Genomic DNA, 19,051 nt, shown 5'->3' on the forward strand with positions numbered 1-19,051 from the left:
CAACGACCAAGGCGACACACACACTGGACGTAACTATATATATATTGATTGCAATTGTTCCCGAATGAGTGAGCGTTCATGTGTAAGGATTAGCATGTCAATTGTTATAGTTATGGACTCTGTAGTGAATTCTTAGTCGAACGCAACTTTCCCTTTGTCTAACAGCCGCCATGCCGGTTTAGCCCACTAGGGCATATTTTCTCCCATCATTTCATGTAACTATTTTAAGTTGGTTTGTTTTGCATTTCTGTGAATTAATTAGTTAGTAATAAATAAATGATTTAAGACAATTGATGTATGGATGACTCATAGTGAAGACTGGGTTCGTGCAGATCAGCGATTTACGACGTTTGGAATGAGACTGACGTAAGGTAGAGTAAATCAATCATTAATTAGAAGACCATTGATCAGATATGAAATATCTGAAAGGTTATATTGGGAAATGATAACTTTGTAATCTAATAACTTTCCCTGGTGCCCTCGAATTCATAGTTAATTAGTTACGTTATTACTAAAGTGATCGCGTAATCCCTAATTACAGGAATCTATGATAAAACTAAAAGTCTTCAATTTAACGATACCAAAGACACGACAACTGTATATTGGTTACTAGTAGTTTACAGAGTTCTGGTGTTAATCCCTAACAATGGGTTACACACATCATATGAACTCAAATAAATTGGTTGGACATTTTTGCGAATTTTTGTTTGAGTATTAGTTCAATGTGACTAAGCCATTCACAGTACTGTAAGGATAGTGGAGACAGAGGCTACTCACAGTTGGAGTCGATGATGTCCTTGCCAGGTCCTGGGGATGTGGGCTGGACACAGTACTGACACAGACAGTCTTTGCCATTGAAGGTGACCCTATCCCCAGCAGGAAACGGTCGTCTGTGGGAGAGACAGACATATACATGGACTAATGGTCAGACACCAAACAGATGGATAGTGTAGCACAGGTCACATTAGGGTATGTCTGGCTGAGAATATTCAGTGTATTGAATAACAGTGTATTATTTTATTTTTTATTTAATAAGGCAAGTCAGTTAAGAACAAATTCTTATTTTCAATGATGGCCTAGGAACAGTGGGTTAACTGCCTTGTTCACGGGCAGAACGACAGATTTTTACCTTATCAGCTCGGAGATTCAATCTAGCAAGCTTTCGGTTACTAGTCCAACGCTCTAACCACTAGGTTACCTGCTGCCCCGTATGATGACGGGAATGTGTTTCAGCATCGTTGGAGTGACCCCTTTCAAGACCAAAGCAATCGATGTAGATAAGAAGATGCAGTCAGTTTGATAAGATAAGGTGAACAATAAGAGTAATGAGATAGATAATAGTAATGCTTCTAGCTCTTGACCAGGGCTCCTTTGAAAAAGAGATTCCTATCTCAATAGTACTCTCCTGAATAACTAACATGCTGACTAGACCGAGCACGCACGTGCGTCCTTGTGCGCCATCGCACGCATGTTGATTTTGTCCATCCATACCAGACCAGACGTCCATCCATACCAGGGCGCGCAGGTTGAAATATCAAAACGAACTCTGAACCAACTTTATTAATTTGGGGACAGTTCGAAACGCATGAAACAATCATGGCCATTTAGCTAGCTACTTTGCTGTTGCTAGCTTGTTTGTCCTGCTATATAAACATTGGGTTGTTATTTTACCTGAAATGCACAAGGTCCTCTACTCCGACAATTAATCCACAGATAAATGGGTAAACCTAGTTACTTTCCTAGTAATCTCTCCTCCTTCAGTCTTCTGCTTCTTCTTCTTCTTCTTCTTCTTTGGACTTTATATGGCGGTTGGCATCCAACTTTAAGGTGCATTACCACCACCAACTGGAATGGAGTGTGAACCTCAGTTCATCTTTCAATCACCCACATGGTAATATGCTCCTAAAAATCAATGAGGAGATTGGAGAGGCGGGACTTGCAGCTCTTCAAGCGTCAAAAATTTAACAAAGTTCTATTTTAGCGCCTGGCTTCGCAGACGCTCGTTGAGGCACTTTAGCAGTTTGGATGAAATGATTGAATAACATGTGTAAATGTATTCTGCAACGCTCACACATAACGCGAGCAGTATGGTCAGCATGTAAGAGATACATACAATTCCAAAATAGGAGTATGCACTTCAAAATAAGAGTCTGTAGGTTTCGGGTGGGGGTTCTTACTTGCAGATGGTGCAGACGAAGCAGGCAGGGTGGTAGGTCTTGCCCAGAGCAGTGACCACCTCTCCCTCCACAAAGTCCCCACAGCCATTGCAGCGCGTCCCGTGCATTCGCTGGTAGTCCAGGGTACACAGGTAGTCTCCATTCTTCATGAAGAAGCCTCCCTGAGCCAGGTCACAGCCACACACTGCAAAGACACGACAGCAGTCAGTAAGTCATGCTATTCTCTAACCTCCTTCCATGCATCCATTCAACCATCCATCCATCCATCGACCTATCCATTCATCGACCCATCCATCCATCCATTTGTTGGTTTTCCATGTGGATGTGTAGAAATGTGTGTTTGTATGTCCATTAGGCTACTGAATGTCACTCTGACAAACGATAAAATAAAATAAAGTCAAATGCCAATGCCTCTGTGGATATGTAAGGTGAATTATTTATTGTGTTTCCAGAGACAAGAACAATATCTTCCACCTTCAATTATAGAGATATGGAATATAAATAAATTACTAAGAAGGCCCCTCCTTGGATCTTCCCATATGGGATTGCTACCAATGCTGTATTTTGCACTTGTAAATAATGAACAGCGAGCTCCAAATGTATTGGGAAAGTGAAAAATGTGTTGTTGTATTGTCTCTGTACTCCAACACTTTGGATTTAAAATGATACAATGACTATGAGGTTAAAATGCAGACTGTCAGGTTTAATGTAGGGGTATTTTTATCCATATAGGGTGAACTGTTAGGAAATTACAACACCTTTTGTTCGTAGTCCCCCCATTTTAGAGGACCAAAAGTATTGGGACAAATTCACTTACAGTGGCAAGAAAAAGTATGTGAACCCTTTGGAATTATCTGGATTTCTGCATAAATGGGTCATGGAATTAGATCTGATCTTCATCTAAGTCACAACAACAGACATACACAGTTTGCTTAAACTAATAACACACAAATATATGTATTTCTCTTGCCTATATTGAATACATATTTTAAACATTCACAGTGTTTCAGTCAGGAGTCAGCTAACCTAGAGTACAATCATTGAGAAGAGATTAGAGATGTTGGTTAGAGCTGCCCTGCCCAATCGAAAACACTCATTCAAATGTGAGTTTGCTATTCACAATAAGAATTGCCTGATGTGAACCATGCCTCTAACAAAATAGATCTCAGAAGACCCAAGATTAAGAAATAATGACTTGCATAAAGCTGGAAAGGGTTACAAAAGTATCTCTAAAAGCCTTGATGTTCATCAGTCCACGGTAAGACAAATTGTCTATAAATGGAGAAAGTTCAGCACTGTTGCTACTCTCCCTAGGAGGGGCCATCCTGCAAAGATGACTGCAAGAGCACAGCGCAAAATGCTCAATGAGATAAAGAAGAATCCTAGTGTCAGCTAAAGACTTGGAACAATCTCTGGAACATGCTAACATCTCTGTTGACGAGTCTACGATACATAAAACACAAAACAAAAATGGTGTTCATGGGGCGACTCCACGGAAGAAGACACTGCTGTCTTCTTTACATAAGTATTCAGACCCTTTGCTATGAGACTCGCAATTGAGCTCAGGTGCATCCTGTTTCCATTGATCATCCTTGAGATGTTTCTACAACTTTATTGGAGTCAACCTGTGGTAAATTCAGTTGATTGGACATGGTTTGGAAAGGCACACACACCTGTCTATATAAGGTTCCACAGTTAACAGAGCATGTCAGAGCAAAAAAGCAAGCCATGAGGTCGAAGGAATTATCCGTAAAGCTCAGAGACAGGATTGTGTCAAAGCACATACAGTGGGGAGAACAAGTATTTGATACACTGCCGATTTTGCAGGTTTTCCTACTTACAAAGCATGTAGAGGTCTGTCATTTTTATCATAGGTACACTTCAACTGTGAGAGACGGAATCTAAAACAAAAATCCAGAAAATCACATTGTATGATTTTTAAGTAATTAATTTGCATTTTATTGCATGACATAAGTATTTGATCACCTACCAACCAGTAAAAATTCCGGCTCTCACAGACCTGTTAGTTTTTCTTTAAGAAGCCCTCCTGTTCTCCACTCATTACCTGTATTAACTGCACCTGTTTGAACTCGTTACCTGTATAAAAGACACCTGTCCACACACTCAATCAAACAGACTCCAACCTCTCCACAATGGCCAAGACCAGAGAGCTGTGTAAGGACATCAGGGATAAATTGTAGACCTGTACAAGGCTGGGATGGGCTACAGGACAATAGGCAAGCAGCTTGGTGAGAAGGCAACAACTGTTGGCACAATTATTAGAAAATGGAAGAAGTTCAAGATGACGGTCAATCACCCTCGGTCTGGGGCTCCATGCAAGATCTCACCTCGTGGGGCATCAATGATCATGAGGAATGTGAGGGATCAGCCCAGAACTACACGGCAGGACCTGGTCAATGACCTGAAGAGAGCTGGGACCACAGTCTCAAAGAAAACCATTAGTAACACACTACGCCGTCATGGATTAAAATCCTGCAGCGCACGCAAGGTCCCCCTGCTCAAGCCAGCGCATGTCCAGGCCCGTCTGAAGTTTGCCAATGACCATCTGGATGATCCAGAGGAGGAATGGGAGAAGGTCATGTGGTCTGATGAGACAAAAATAGAGCCTTTTGCTCTAAACTCCACTCGCCGTGTTTGGAGGAATAGAAGGATGAGTACAACCCCAAGAACACCATCCCAACCGTGAAGCATGGAGGTGGAAACATCATTCTTTGGGGATGCTTTTCTGCAAAGGGGACAGGACGACTGCACCGTATTGAGGGGAGGATGGATGGGGCCATGTATTGCGAGATCTTAGCCAACAACCTCCTTCCCTCAGTAAGAGCATTGATGATGGGTCGTGGCTGGGTCTTCCAGCATGACAACGACCCGAAACACACAGCCAGGGCAACTAAGGAGTGGCTCCGTAAGAAGCATCTCAAGGTCCTGGAGTGGCCTAGCCAGTCTCCAGACCTGAACCCAATAGAAAATCTTTGGAGGGAGCTGAAAGTCCGTATTGCCCAGCGACAGCCCCGAAACCTGAAGGATCTGGAGAAGGTCTGTATGGAGGAGTGGGCCAAAATTCCTGCTGCAGTGTGTGCAAACCTGGTCAAGAACTACAGGAAACGTATGATCTCTGTAATTGCAAACAAAGGTTTCTGTACCAAATATTAAGTTCTGCTTTTCTGATGTATCAAATACTTATGTCATGCAATAAAATGCAAATTAATTACTTAAAAATCATACAATGTGATTTTCTGGATTTTTGTTTTAGATTCCGTCTCTCATAGTTGAAGTGTACCTATGATAAAAATTACAGACCTCTACATGCTTTGTAAGTAGGAAAACCTGCAAAATCGTCAGTGTATCAAATACTTGTTCTCCCCACTGTATCTGGGAAAGGGTCCAAAACATTTCTGCAGCATTGAAGATCCCCAAGAACACAGTGGTCTCCATCAATCTTAAATGGAAGAAGTTTGGAAACACCAAGACTTCGAGCTGGCCTCCCTGGTCAAACTGAGCAATCGGGGGAGAAGGGCCTTGGTCAGGGAGGTGACCAAGAACCCAATGGTCACTCTGACAGAGATCTAGTTTGCCAATAGGCACCTAAAGACTCTCATACTATGAGAAACAATATTCTCTGGTCTGATGAAACCAGGATTGAACTCTTTGACCTGAATGCCAAGCTTCACGTCTGGAGGAAACCTGGCACCACCCCTATGGTAAAGCATGGTGGTGGCAGCATCATGCTGTGGGGATGTTTTTCAGCAGCAGGGACTGGGAGACTAGTCAATTTGTAAGTCGCTCTGGATAAGAGCGTCTGCTAAATGACTTAAATGTAGTCAGGATTGAAGGAAAGATGAAAGGAGCAAAGTACAGAGAAATCCTTGACGAAAACCTGCTCCAAAGCGCTCAGGACCTCAGACTGGGGCGAGGGTTCACCTTCCAACAGGACAACGACCCGAAGCACACAGCCAAGACAACGCAGGAGTGGCTTTGAAACAATTCTCTGAATGTCCTTGAGTGGCCCAGCCAGAGCCTGGACTTGAACCCGATCAAACATCTCAGGAGACTTGAAAATAGCTGCAAAGCGACGCTCCCCATCCAACCTGACAGAGCTGCAGAGCAGAATGGGACAAACTCCCCAAATACAGGTGTGCCAAGCTTGTAGGGTCATACCCAAGAAGGCTCGAGGCTGTAATCGCAGCCAAAGGTGCTTCAATAAAGTACTGTGTATATGGTCTGAATACTTACATATGTAAATGTGATATTTCAGTTCTCTTTTTTAATACATTTGCAAACATTTCTAAAAAACGATTTTTGCTTTGTCATTATTGGCTATTGTGTGTAGTTTGAGGGAATGAACAATGTAATACATTTTAGAATAAGCCTGTAACGCAACAAAATTCTGTTTCAGAAACCGTTCACTCCAAACAGAAAATGCAAACAAGAGTTTCCATTGGAAACAGGTAGGTACCTCCCCGTTTTAGACTGTTTGCATCCGTTTGGTTCCTAAACGGTAAACGGTTTCTGGACTGAGTACACCCCAGGTAGTCTCCAATGAAGACTGACATCAAACAAAGACTACAGTTTCAATTACGGTCTTATTCAAAGTTGACGTAATATCTATCAATGTGCTCAATTTCATTGAAAGGAAAATGGCAGTCAAAACTTTGGAATCATTTTACAATTTCAATAGCATTCATAAAAAAAGTCACAAGTGAATGCAGACTAAAAAGATTTGCATCAAGTGTGATGTTTAATTTTTCACTCAGAATGAAATAACGAGGTGGATCAGGTAAGTGTTACAACAGTTAAACAACAATCAATATCGACATTTCAATATCATGTTACTAATATGCAAATCAGACATATTTCAGCATGGAATTAAACATCATGGTAGGTATGATTGCCATAGTCAACTCAATCATCTTTTTCCTGCCAAGGTGGGATTTACCCTCCATCCTCCTCTTCCGAACCTCTCCACTTTGAAGGGTATTTATTTTCTTGGCTGGCCCATTCTCCTCCCCCTCGGTTGTGCCGCTACAAGCTGTAAATAAAAATACACACACCACATTTTTTTATTTCTAGTACATGGCACAAAAAGCTTACTGAGAAGCTTTGTATAACAGATGTGCTTTTAGGCCTTGGCATAAAAACAGAGAGAGAGAGAGACAGAGTCAGAGACATAGGCAGAAACAGAGAGAGAGAGAGAGAGAGAGAGAGAGAGAGAGAGAGAGAGAGAGAGAGAGAGAGAGAGAGAGAGAGAGAGAGAGAGAGAGAGAGAGAGAGAGAGAGAGAGAGAGAGAGAGAGAGAGAGAGAGAGAGAGAGAGAGAGAGAGAGAGAGAGAGAGAGAGAGAGAGAGAGCAATGGAATGTTAGCTACATGGTTAACACTGCATCTAGTCCTCCTCGTTCCGCTGTGAAAGGACCACCCCTGCTCCGGTGTCCGAGGTGTCCACCTCTACCACAAAGCGACGAGTAGGATCAGGATGAACGAGGATGGGTCCAGAGGTGAAACGTCCCTTGAGCTCCATGAATGCCCTGTCAGCAATGGGAGTCCAGCAAAAACGGGTCTGGGACTTGCGTGTTAGGACCGTGAGATGCGCTGCCACCGCATCAAAGTTGCGTATAAAACCCCCAAAATTGTCAAACCTGAGGAACCACTGGACTTGCTTGAGTGAGGTGGGACGGGGCCAGTCGGCAACCGCCTCAACCTTTACAGGGTCCATTTGGATGCCTGCCGTGGAGACAATGTGACCCAGGAAGGAAACTTGGGATACGTGATACTCACACTTCTCTATCTTGACATTGTTGGCTCTGCAGGAGGCCTCTCAGGACTTCCGCAGTAGAGGCAGCAACCTTCGCGCATGGTCCTTTCACGCACCTGTGGGCTCAGACGTGTGCGTCCCAGCTGCATGGGCTCCTCAAAGCCTGGTTCGGGGGGCTTGGGGTGCTCAGAAAACCGGGATACTGGGGTGGTGTCAAAACGGCGCTGTCTCACGCGTTCTTTGAGGGGGTTGTCGATCCTGATTGCCAGCGTTATCAGGGACTTGAGGTTCTCTCCCAGTTCCCGAGAGGCCAGTTCATCCTTGATTGAGTGGTGGAAAGCGATAACCAGGGCCTCCGTATTCCACCCACTCTCGGCGGCGAGGGTACGGAACTCAATGGCGAAGTCAGCAACTGGTCTGGCCCCTTGGTGGATATTGAACAGTCGACTGGCCACTTCTCGTCCGCTGACAGGGTGGTCAAAGATTAATCGCAGCTCGGCAATGAAGGCTAATATGGAACTGCAGGATGGTGACTGCAGTACCCACATCGGTGTAGGTAATCATGGCCCGATCGGTGTGGAACGAGAAGGACTGTAGCTCGAACACCAGAGAACACTCAGTGAGGAACCCTTGCATCTTTCCGGGTGGCCGGCCCACCACTCGGGGCTAGGATCTTGGGTTCAAGTTTCTTTGAGGAACTACGGCGATGCCTGTAGCGCTGGGTGATGAGACTTGGACATTGGCTCCTCCTGGGTTGAGCTTGGACTGTGGTTGGAGGGAGTCAATAAGTGTCCGCAGGGTCTCTGATATTTGGGAGAGTTGTTATTGTTTCCGCCCCAGCAGTGCTCCTTATTGGGTTACAACATTATTGATCTGGGTGATCTCTGCTGTGTCCATGTATAGGCAGAAGCTTGCTGTGACGTGGTAAGGTTGGACCCAGGTGCAGAGAAGAAACCAGATGTCACGCCCTGACCTTAGAGAGCCATTTTATTTCTCTAGTTGGTTAGGTCAGGGTGTGATTTGGGGTGGGCATACTATGTTGTTTGTTTCTATGTTTTGGCCGGGTATGGTTCTCAATCAGGGACAGCTGTCTATCGTTGTCTCTGATTGGGATTCATACTTAGGCAGCCTTTTTTCCTTTTGGTATTTGTGGATAGTTGTCTTCGTTTGTGCATGTATAGCCTTACGGAGCTTCACATTTGTTTTTTGTTGTATTATTGTTTTGTTGGCGAGGAGCGTGGTACTGGTCAAGCACCATGTGATGCGGTAAAGCGCACGGTGTCTCCAGTGCGCGTGCACAGCCCGGTGCGCTCGGAGCCAGCTCTCCGCAAGTGCCACGCTAGAGTGGGCATCCAGCCAGGGCAGATTATGCCAGCTCAGCGCTCTTGGTCTCCGGTGCACCGTTTCAGCCCAGGGTATCCTGCGCCGGCTCTGAACACTGTGTCTCCGGTGCGCTGTGATAGTTCAGTGCATCCTGTGCCTGCGCTCCGCACGTGCCGGGCTAAAGGGGGCATTCAGCCACGAGGAGCGGTGCAAGTGTTAAGCACCAGATCTCCAGTGCTCCCCATAGCCCGGTTCGACCTGTGCCTGCGCTCTGGAGGTGCCGGGCTAAAGTGGGCATTCGGCCTGGAAGAGTGGGGCCAAGGATAAGCACCAGATCTCCAGTGCTCCCCCAAAGCCCGGTTCATCCTGTGCTTGCTTCACGGGTCAGTCCGGAGGCTTCAGCGACGATCTCCAGTCCGGAGCCTCCAGCGACGGTCCCCGGTCCGGACCCTCCAGCGACGGTCCCCGGTCCGGAGCATCCAGCGACGGTCCCCAGTCCGGAGCCTCCAGCGACGGTCCCCAGTTCGGAGCCTCCAGCGACGGTCCCCAGTCCGGAGCCTCCAGCGACGGGCTCCAGTCCGGAGCCTCCAGCGACGGTCTTCAGTCCGAAGCCTCCAGCGACAGTCTTCAGTCCGAAGCCTCCAGCGACGGTCTCCAGTCCGGGTCCTGCAGCGAGGGTCCCCAGTCCGGGGCCTGCAACGAGGGTCCCCAGTCCGGGGCCTGCAACGAGGGTCCCCAGTCCGGGGCATGCGGCGAGGGTCCCCAGTCCGGGGTCGGCAACGAGGGTCCCCGCACCAGAGACGCCACCAAAGTGAGGGGAGCCAGAGGTGGAGCGGGGGCTACGTCCCGAGCCGGAGCCGCCACAGATGGTAGATGCCCACCCGGACCCTCCCCTATAGGTTTAGGTTTGCGGCCGGGAGTCTGCACCTTTGGGGGACGGTACTGTCACGCCCTGACCTTAGAGAGCCGTTTTATTTCTCTAGTTGGTTAGGTCAGGGTGTGATTTGTTGTGGGCATACTATGTTGTTTGTTTCTATGTTTTGGCCGGGTATAGTTCTCAATCAGGGACAGCTGTCTATCGTTGTCTCTGATTGGGAATCATACTTAGGCAGCCTTTTTTATTTTGGTAGTTGTGGGTAGTTGTCTTCGTTTGTGCATGTATAGCCTTACGGAGTTTCACGTTCGTTTTTTGTTGCATTATTGTTTTGTTGGCGACATTTGCAAATAAATAAAAAATGTACGCTCACCACGCTGCACCTTGAACCATTACATACGACGATTGTGACACCAGATGAGTAATCAGTGGTTAAGGATAAACATAATACTTTACTGAGCAAATTGGACATACTTGAGTGTCGTTAATGTCTCTAGGATGGTCACTGCCGTCCTCTGGTTACAGGTGGAACCATGACATACTGTATGCAACGAGCCACATTCACTCCCAAGGATAAATTTACCCAGAGAGAGAGAGAGAGAGAGAATTACGTTTATTTGGATTAAGGCTCAGAGTTGCGGACAAGATTAGTTCTTAAACTAATCGAATTGAGCGAGAACCATCAGTCAGAGGTACTGTCTAGCAGTGTCACAAATACACCCTATTCTCTAGTGCACTACTTTTGACCAGGACCCATAGGTCTCTGGTCAAAAGTAGTGCACTACAGTATGTAGGGAATATGGTGCCATTTGGGAAACAGTCTATTTGATTGGTCCTCAGCCCACCTCGTCTAAAGCAGGTTTAGGCCACACAAGCCAGGCTGGTTTGCATGCAAGGTAACAGTGTTCTCTGTTGTAAGGCCTTGTGTTTGTCTCCCTGTGTGAGAGGCTGCGAGCTATAACAAAGCAATTTGTAATTGAAAGTGAAATGCATGGACAGTGCTAAGATTAGTTTTTCTCTGAGCGTAGCATGCAATGGGTTCCTCTATAGACACGCACAAATACCACCTTGGGTTTGTGTTCTGTCTGTGTGTGTGTGTGTGTGTGTGTGTGTGTGTGTGTGTGTGTGTGTGTGTGTGTGTGTGTGTGTGTGTGTGTGTGTGTGTGTGTGTGTGTGTGTGTGTGTGTGTGTGTGTGTGTGTGTGTGTGTGTGTGTGTGTGTGTGTATGTGGAGGATAGGGACTGTGGGATTATGTTTCAAACAAGCTGACTAAAGACCTGGCATTAAACAAGTCATGTGAGTTGATGATTCAACCAGATACGCATCAGCAACCACAGACAATGAAGTCACTGAAACCCTTAACAAAGAGTTGTTTGGAATGGGTGGCCAGTAATACACTGGTCCTGAACATCTCTAAAACTAAGAGCATTGTATTTGGTACGAATCATTCTAGCCCTCAGCTGAATCTGGTAATGAATGGTGTGGCTGTTGAACAAGTTGAGGAGACTAAATTACTTGGCGTTACCTTAGATTGTAAACTGTCATGGTCAAAACATAGATTCAATGGTTTTAAAGATGGGGGGTCTGTCCGTAATAAAGAGATGCTCTGCTTTTTTGACACCACACTCCAAAAAGCAAGTTATGCAGGCTCTAGTTTTGTCTAATCTTGATTATAGTCCAGTCGTGTGGTCCAGTGCTGCAAGAAAAGATCTAGTTAAGATGCAGCTGGCCCAGAACAGAGCGGCACGTTTTTCATTGTAATCAGAGGCCTAATATTAATACTATGCATGCCAGTCTCTCTTGGATAAGAGTTGAGGACTGACTGCATCACTTCTTCTTTTTATAAGAAACATTCATGTGTTGAAAATCCCAAATAGTTTCATAGTCAACTTACACAGAGTTCTGACACAAACACTTACCCCACCAGATGTGCCACCAGGGGTCTTTTCACAGTCCCCAAATCCAGAACAAATTCAAGAAAGCGTACAGTATTATATAGAGCCCTTATTGCATGGAACTTCCTTCCATCTCATATTGCTCAAATTAACAGCAAACCTGGTTTCAAAAAACAGATGAAGCAACACCTCACGAACAACGCCTCTCCCCTATTTGACCTAGATACAGTAGTTTGTGTGCATTCATTGATATGTAGGTTACGTGTGCCTTTATTTTTTTAAATGTATTTCTGTCCTTGAGTTGTTCTCGTCTATTGATGTTCTGTATTATGTCATGTTTCATGTTTTGTGTGGACCCCAGGAAGAGTAGCTGCTGCTTTTGCAACAGCTAATGGGGATCCTAATAAAATACCAAATACCACATACCAAACACAGGAAATATCACAGAGGATACAATAAAACCACGCACACATTTTTAGCATAATTCATTTTTCCGACTAATGTACATGTAGGAGCAAGCATGTTGCAACAACAATGCAAATTAAGTTAAAGGGGGCATCCCAAATTGTAACCTATTCCCTATATAGTGCACTCCTTTTAACCAGGGGGCATAGGGCTCTGATCAACAGTAGTGCACTGTATAGGGAATACGGTACCATTTGGGATGCAGTCAAAGAAAACAGAATCAACAATTTGACAGTTGCTTTTACACTTTTTAAGAGGATAGCTCTAATGTATGCTTTGACAACACACACACACACACACACACACACACACACACACACACACACACACACACACACACACACACACACACACACACACACACACACACACACACACACACACACACACACACACACACACACCACGTGGACACCCCTTCAAATTAGTCGATTCGGCCACACCTGACAGATGTATAAAATTGAGCACACAGCCATGCACACTTCACTGGCTTGCACAGAGCCCTGACCTCAGCCCAATCGAACACTTTTGGGATGAATTGGAATGCCGACTGCCAGCCAGGCCTAATTGCCCAACATCAGTGCCCAACCTCACTAATACTCTCGTGGCTTAGTGGAAGTCGACGCAGCAATGTTTTTGTCTACCACGAAAGTGGAGAGGTGGGCATTTCTCTCTGTATTTCTCTCTTTAATATAGAAGAGTGTCATTTCTGGTCACAACTTGCAGACTTGTTTACGTGCTGCTGTGCGTTTTGTTGCTAACCTTACTTTGCTACGTGACAACTTTACAGTTTTTACTTTTAATTACCGTTTATATTTTTAGTTTTTCCCTCACTCAACTTTTTGGGGGTTTTGTTGCTAACCTTACTTTGCTACCTGACAACTTTACGGTTTTTACTTTTTAATTACCGTTTATATTTTTTGTTTTTCCCTCACTCAACTTTTTTTCATTCAACTTTTTCACTCCGGACGCTTTATCTGGACGTGGTTCGTCAGGAACTCCACCAGCCGAAGCTAAGTAGTAACATTAAAATGATGCCTTCTAATTGCAGTCGCTGTACTCATAATATACAGGAGAACTATCGCATTACGGCGAGGATAGCTGTGCAGCAAGCCCAGCTTCAGATGTGATCGTTAGGCAAGGGTAATTTCAGTGTAGGAAAGGATGAAACAGCGTCTGTGCCACCAATAAGTACAGATTAGTATAAATCCCCTCGCACGGTCCCTGCAGCCGGACAACTTTCTCATGGCTTCTGGAGGGAAATGCTGTAGGAATGCTCAACCGGTGTCGCTCATTCAGCCGACATAAACTTTCAACCGGTTCTCCCCATTAAGCAGCGAGTCGGAGTCAGAGGCCTGTGCCTTCTCTGGTCTCTACTCCTCCCGTTACGGGGTCTGAGACGCTGAAGCCTCCCACCATTATCTCTGACTAATTGAAAACCCTAGTCAATGGCGACTCCACACAAAAACAATCGTAGACCTCCACAAGTCTGGTTGATCCTTGGGAGCAATTTCCAAATGTCTGAAGGTACCACGTTCATGTGTACAAACAATAGTACGCAAGTATAAACACCATGGGACCACGCAGCCGTCATACCGCTCAGGAAGGAGACGCGTTCTGTCTCCTAGAGATGAACGTACTTTGGTGCAAAAAGTGCAAATCATTCCCAGAACAACAGCAAAGGACCTTGTGAAGATGCTGGAGGAAACAGGTACAAAAGTATCTATATCCACAGTAAAACGAGTCCTATATCGACATAACCTGAAAGGCCACTAAGCAAGGAAAAAGCCACTGCTCCAAAACCGCCACTTTCCTTTCCGTTCTGGTCTGATGAAACAAAAATAGAACTGTTTGGCCATAATGACCATCATTATGTTTGGAGGAAACAGAGGGAGGTTTACAAGCCGAATGACACCATCCCAACCGTGAAGCACGGGGTGGCAGCATCATGTTATGGGGGTGCTTTGCTGCAGGAGGGACTGGTGCACTTCACAAAATAGATGGCATCATGAGGGAGGAAAATTATGTGAATATATTGAAGCAACATCTCAAGACATCAGTCAGGAAGTTAAAGCTTGGTTGCAAATGGGTCTTCCAAATGGACAATGACCCCAAGCATACTTCCAAAGTTGTGGCAAAATGGCTTAAGGACAACAAAGTTAAGGTATTGGAGTGACCATCACAAAGCCCTGACCTCAATCCTATAGAAAATTTGAGGGCAGAGATGAAAAAGCATGTGCGAGCAAGGAGGCCTACAAACCTGACTCAGTTACACCAGCTCTGTCAGGAGGAATGTGCCAAAATTCACCCAACTTATTGTGGGAAGCTTGTGGCTACCCAAAACGTTTGACCCAAGTTAAACAATTTAAAGGCAATGCTACCAAATACTAATTGAGTGTATGTAAACTTCTCACCCACTGGGAATGTGATGAACGGAATGAAAGCTGAAATAAATCATTCTCTCTACTATTATTCTGACATTTCACATTTTTTAAATAAAGGTGTGATCCTAACTTAATCCTAATTTTTACAAGGATTAAGTGTCAGGAATTGTGAAAAACTGAGTTTAAATGTATTTGACTAAAGTGTATGTAAACCTCCGACTTCAATTGTCGGTATTCCTCTTGTCCAGATGGGTTAGGGCAGTGTGCAGTGTGATTGCGATTGTGTCGTCGGTGGACCTATTGGGGCGGTAAGCAAATTGGAGTGGGTCTAGGGTGTCAGGTAGGGTGGAGGTGATATGATCCTTGACTAGTCTCTCAAAGCACTTCATGATGACGGAAGTGAATGCTACAGGGCGATAGTCATTTAGCTCAGTTACCTTACCTTTTTTCTATGGTGGCCCTCTTGAAGCATGTGGGAACAGCAGACTTGGATAGGGATTGATTGAATATGTCCGTAAACACACCAGCCAGCTGGTCTGTGCATGCTCTGAGGACGCGGCTAGGGATGTCGTGGCTAGGGATGTCGCGGCTAGGGATGTCGCAGCTTTGCGAGGGTTAACACGTTTAAATGTTTTATTCACGTTGGCTGCTGTGAAGGAGAGCCTGCAGGTTTTGGTAGCGGGCCATGTCAGTGGCACTGTATTGTCCTCAAAGCGAGCAAAGAAGTTGTTTAGTTTGTCTGGGAGCAAGACGTCAGTGTCCGCGGCAGGGCTGTTATTTTTTTTGTAATCCATGATTGACTGTAGACCCTGCCACATACATCTCATGTCTGAGCCACTGAATTGCATCTCTACTTTGTCTCTATACTGATGCTTAGCTTGTTTGATTGCCTTGCGGAGGGAATAGCTACACTGTTTGTATTCGGTCATGTTTCCGGTCGCCTTGCCATGATTAAAAGCAGTGGTTCGCGCTTTAGTTTTGCGTGAATGCTGCCATCAATCCACGGTTTCTGGTTGGGGAAGGTTTTAATAGTCACCGTGGGTACAACATTACCGATGCACTTGCTAATAAACTCGCTCACCGAATCAGCGTATACATCAATGTTGTTGTCTGAGGTTATCCAGAACATATCCCAGTCCACATGATCGAAGCAATCTTGAAGCGTGGAATCAAATTGGTCGGACCAGCGTTGAACAGACCTGAGCACGGGTGTTTCATGTTTTAGTTTCTGTCTATAGGCTGGGAGCAACAAAATGGTCAGATTTGTGGTCAGAGTCGTGGTCAGATTTGCCAAATGGAGGGCCAGGGAGGGCTTTGTATGCGTCGCGGAAGTTAGAGTAGTAATGATCCAGAATTTTGCCAGCCCGCTTCACGAATTAAATATGCTGATATAATTTAGGGAGCCTTGTTTTCAGATTAGCCTTGTTAAAATCCCCAGCTGCAATAAATGCAGCCTCAGGATATGTGGTTTCCAGTTTACATAAAGTCCAATGAAGTTCTATCAGGGCGTCTGCTTGGGGGGGAGGGGGTATACACGGCTGTGATTATAATCGTAGAGAATTCTCTTGGTAGATAATGCGGTCGTCATTTGATTGTAAGGAATTCTAGGTCAGGTGAACAATAGGACTTGAGTTCCTGTATGTTGTTATGATCACACCACGACTCGTTAATCATAAGGCATACACCCCCGCCCTTTTTCTTACCAGAGAGATGATTGTTTCTGTCGGCAAGATGCGTGAAGAAACCGGGTGGCTGTACCGACTCTGATAAGGTATCCTTGTGAGCCATGTTTCGGTGAAACAGAGAATGTTACAATCATTGATGTCTCTCTGGAAGGAAACCCTTGCTCGAATTTCGTCTACCTTGTTGTCAAGAGACTGGACATTGGCGAGTAGTATACTCGGGAGCGGTGAGCGATGTGCCCATCTACGGAGCCTGACCAGAAGACGGCTCCGTCTGCCCCTTCTGCAGCGCCATTGTTTTGGGTCGCCTACAGGGATCCGATCCATTGTTCTGGGTGGTGGTCCAAACAGAGGATCCGCTTCGGGAAAGTCGTATTCCTGGTCATAATGTTGGTAAGTTGACGTTGCTCTTATATCCAATAGTTTTTCCCGGCTGTATGTAATAATACTTAAGATTTCCTGGGGTAACAGTGTAAGAAATAATACATAAAAAAACGAAATACTGCGTAGTTTCCTAAGAACGCGAAGCAAGACGACCATCTCTGTCGGCGCCATCCTAATGCTCTCATATTACGCAAATTTCAGCGACACACCACGCAATAGCTAATCGGGAGAAGGAAGCTTGTGCTAGCTAGCTTTGACATTGGTTAACAACAAAACAGCCGTCAAGCATGCTGCTTGAAGGCTACACCCACCATGGGAGAGTTCAACGATTTGATTGCTGATTATTAGTCTGAATCCTCCGTTACAGTACAACATTTCACTTTTAAAATTACAAATAATGTTAACTTATAGCCAAATAATGTTGTTGAGTCGTCCTATACTCGTATTGGTTGCCAAAGCATAAATGAGAGAAAAAACAACAACCCCACTTCAAACTTCCATCTCAAACAGACTGTTTCTGAAATGCTTGCTATTTCCTCAAATAACATGACGTCACTGACCAATCAGCTGTTGACTTGTCATTCATATTTTTTAGGACCGATATATGCACACACCATTCTGTTGTTGGGGTTCGCCCACACCATTCAAACACAGAAAAGTTGCTTTTCAACATACTTAATTAACATTTTTGGAAGGAAAACTACTTTACTCACGTTGTCATATTATAGGACATATTTATAGGACATATATTAACTGGACGGTTACTTTAAACCCTTTTACTCCATGAGGAGCATAGGTCATACCGTCATCAACAAATGATATTCAGGGTTTGGTACTGTACTTACCTTTACAGGTGAAGCACTTCAGGTGGAAGTGCTTGGACTGGACCCGCAGCACCTCACCCTTACATGGCTCCCCACACTTGTAGCACTGGATCAGAGGCTTCTCATTGGAACTGTGTGCGTCCTGAGCATGTGCCACTAGAATAGAACAGAACAGAACACAAATAGACATGAGTTTGAACCACTGTAATTACACGCACTACACTGTTAAAATAGAACGACTCAAAACGCCATCATTGTGTTGTGAAACCATGAAAAGTAGTGAACCTAAGCTGAGATATGGTGTTTTGGGGGTGTTTGAATGTAACCCCAATGTAAGTTTTATAATACACTGAATATGTTTCTAAACTGAATGGAAGTACTCTGAAACACCGAAAGTGGTTCTGCAATCTGAATATTGGTGTGTTTTTAAGAGAGTCTTGTGAAAACCATTTTTTTGTGTTTCAGTGAATCTAAAAATGCAGCATCAAAAAACATAATTTGACAGACTGTGTCTCTCATACAATCAAATGGTTTTGAAATGCCAATGGTTTATAATGTAAATATTGATTGATGATGATTTTCAGACCATATTTGAATTAACATTTTAAAGAAGACACTGGGAATTGAATATTTTTCCTCGGGTAGAAAATGGCACTAATTATATGCTACAGCTGCTATTGTGACATTATAAATTATGTTACAATCAAAATGTTTAGGGTTATGTAAGTTATAGCGCAATTAACATGTATAGAGTGGGCCTTCCTCACTGGTCTGTTTGTGAAAACACAAATGCCTTAGTCCATTCAGCCAGTCTTCAGGAATAAACTGTTGTTACACTGAGAACATGGGACCCGATTCAGACAAGTCAACTTACCATTTACTCAAGTCAAAAAGTTCATGTTAAATCAATTTATCTCCAATCTGAATAGGAATTCTATATTTTTTTGTCTGCTTTGTTTAGACAGATTAGAAACAGGAGGAGATGGAGAAGGAGTGAAAGTGGGAGAGATTAGAAACAGGAGGAGATAGAGAAGGAGTGAAAGTAGAACAGGCAGAAGTGGGAATAGAACCCCTGACTTTTGGGGCAGTAAAATGGGACATTTAATTAGAATATTACCCACTAAACCACACAGACAGATACCATGTGAAGAACTTGGGCCCCCATATCAGAATACAAATGATAGATTAAAGACAAATTGTGAACTTCAAACATTGTGCTGCCGTACTGTTCAGAATTAACCTCATTTCTGGGGCATGGAGGTGGAAAGAGGG

At 44.5% G+C, this 19,051-nt stretch overlaps 1 protein-coding gene across 11 annotated transcripts in view; it reads right to left on the bottom strand.

The window, feature by feature from the left end:
- The window catches only part of ablim1a (actin binding LIM protein 1a), a 125,491-nt gene that overhangs the window by 39,426 nt on the left and 67,014 nt on the right, over positions 1 to 19,051 (bottom strand). For all 11 annotated transcript variants that reach the window (XM_071380000.1, XM_071379993.1, XM_071379996.1 and 8 more), the window contains exons 2-4: positions 17,801 to 17,935; positions 2,178 to 2,361; positions 778 to 890 (exon numbers count right to left, since the gene is read on the bottom strand). In XM_071380000.1, the coding sequence (XP_071236101.1) occupies positions 778 to 890; positions 2,178 to 2,361; positions 17,801 to 17,935 (432 nt within the window). The remainder of the gene's footprint in view (positions 1 to 777; positions 891 to 2,177; positions 2,362 to 17,800; positions 17,936 to 19,051) is intronic.

Source organism: Salvelinus alpinus, chromosome 32 (genome assembly GCF_045679555.1).
Source record: "Salvelinus alpinus chromosome 32, SLU_Salpinus.1, whole genome shotgun sequence".
Taxonomy (NCBI): Eukaryota; Metazoa; Chordata; class Actinopteri; order Salmoniformes; family Salmonidae; genus Salvelinus; species Salvelinus alpinus.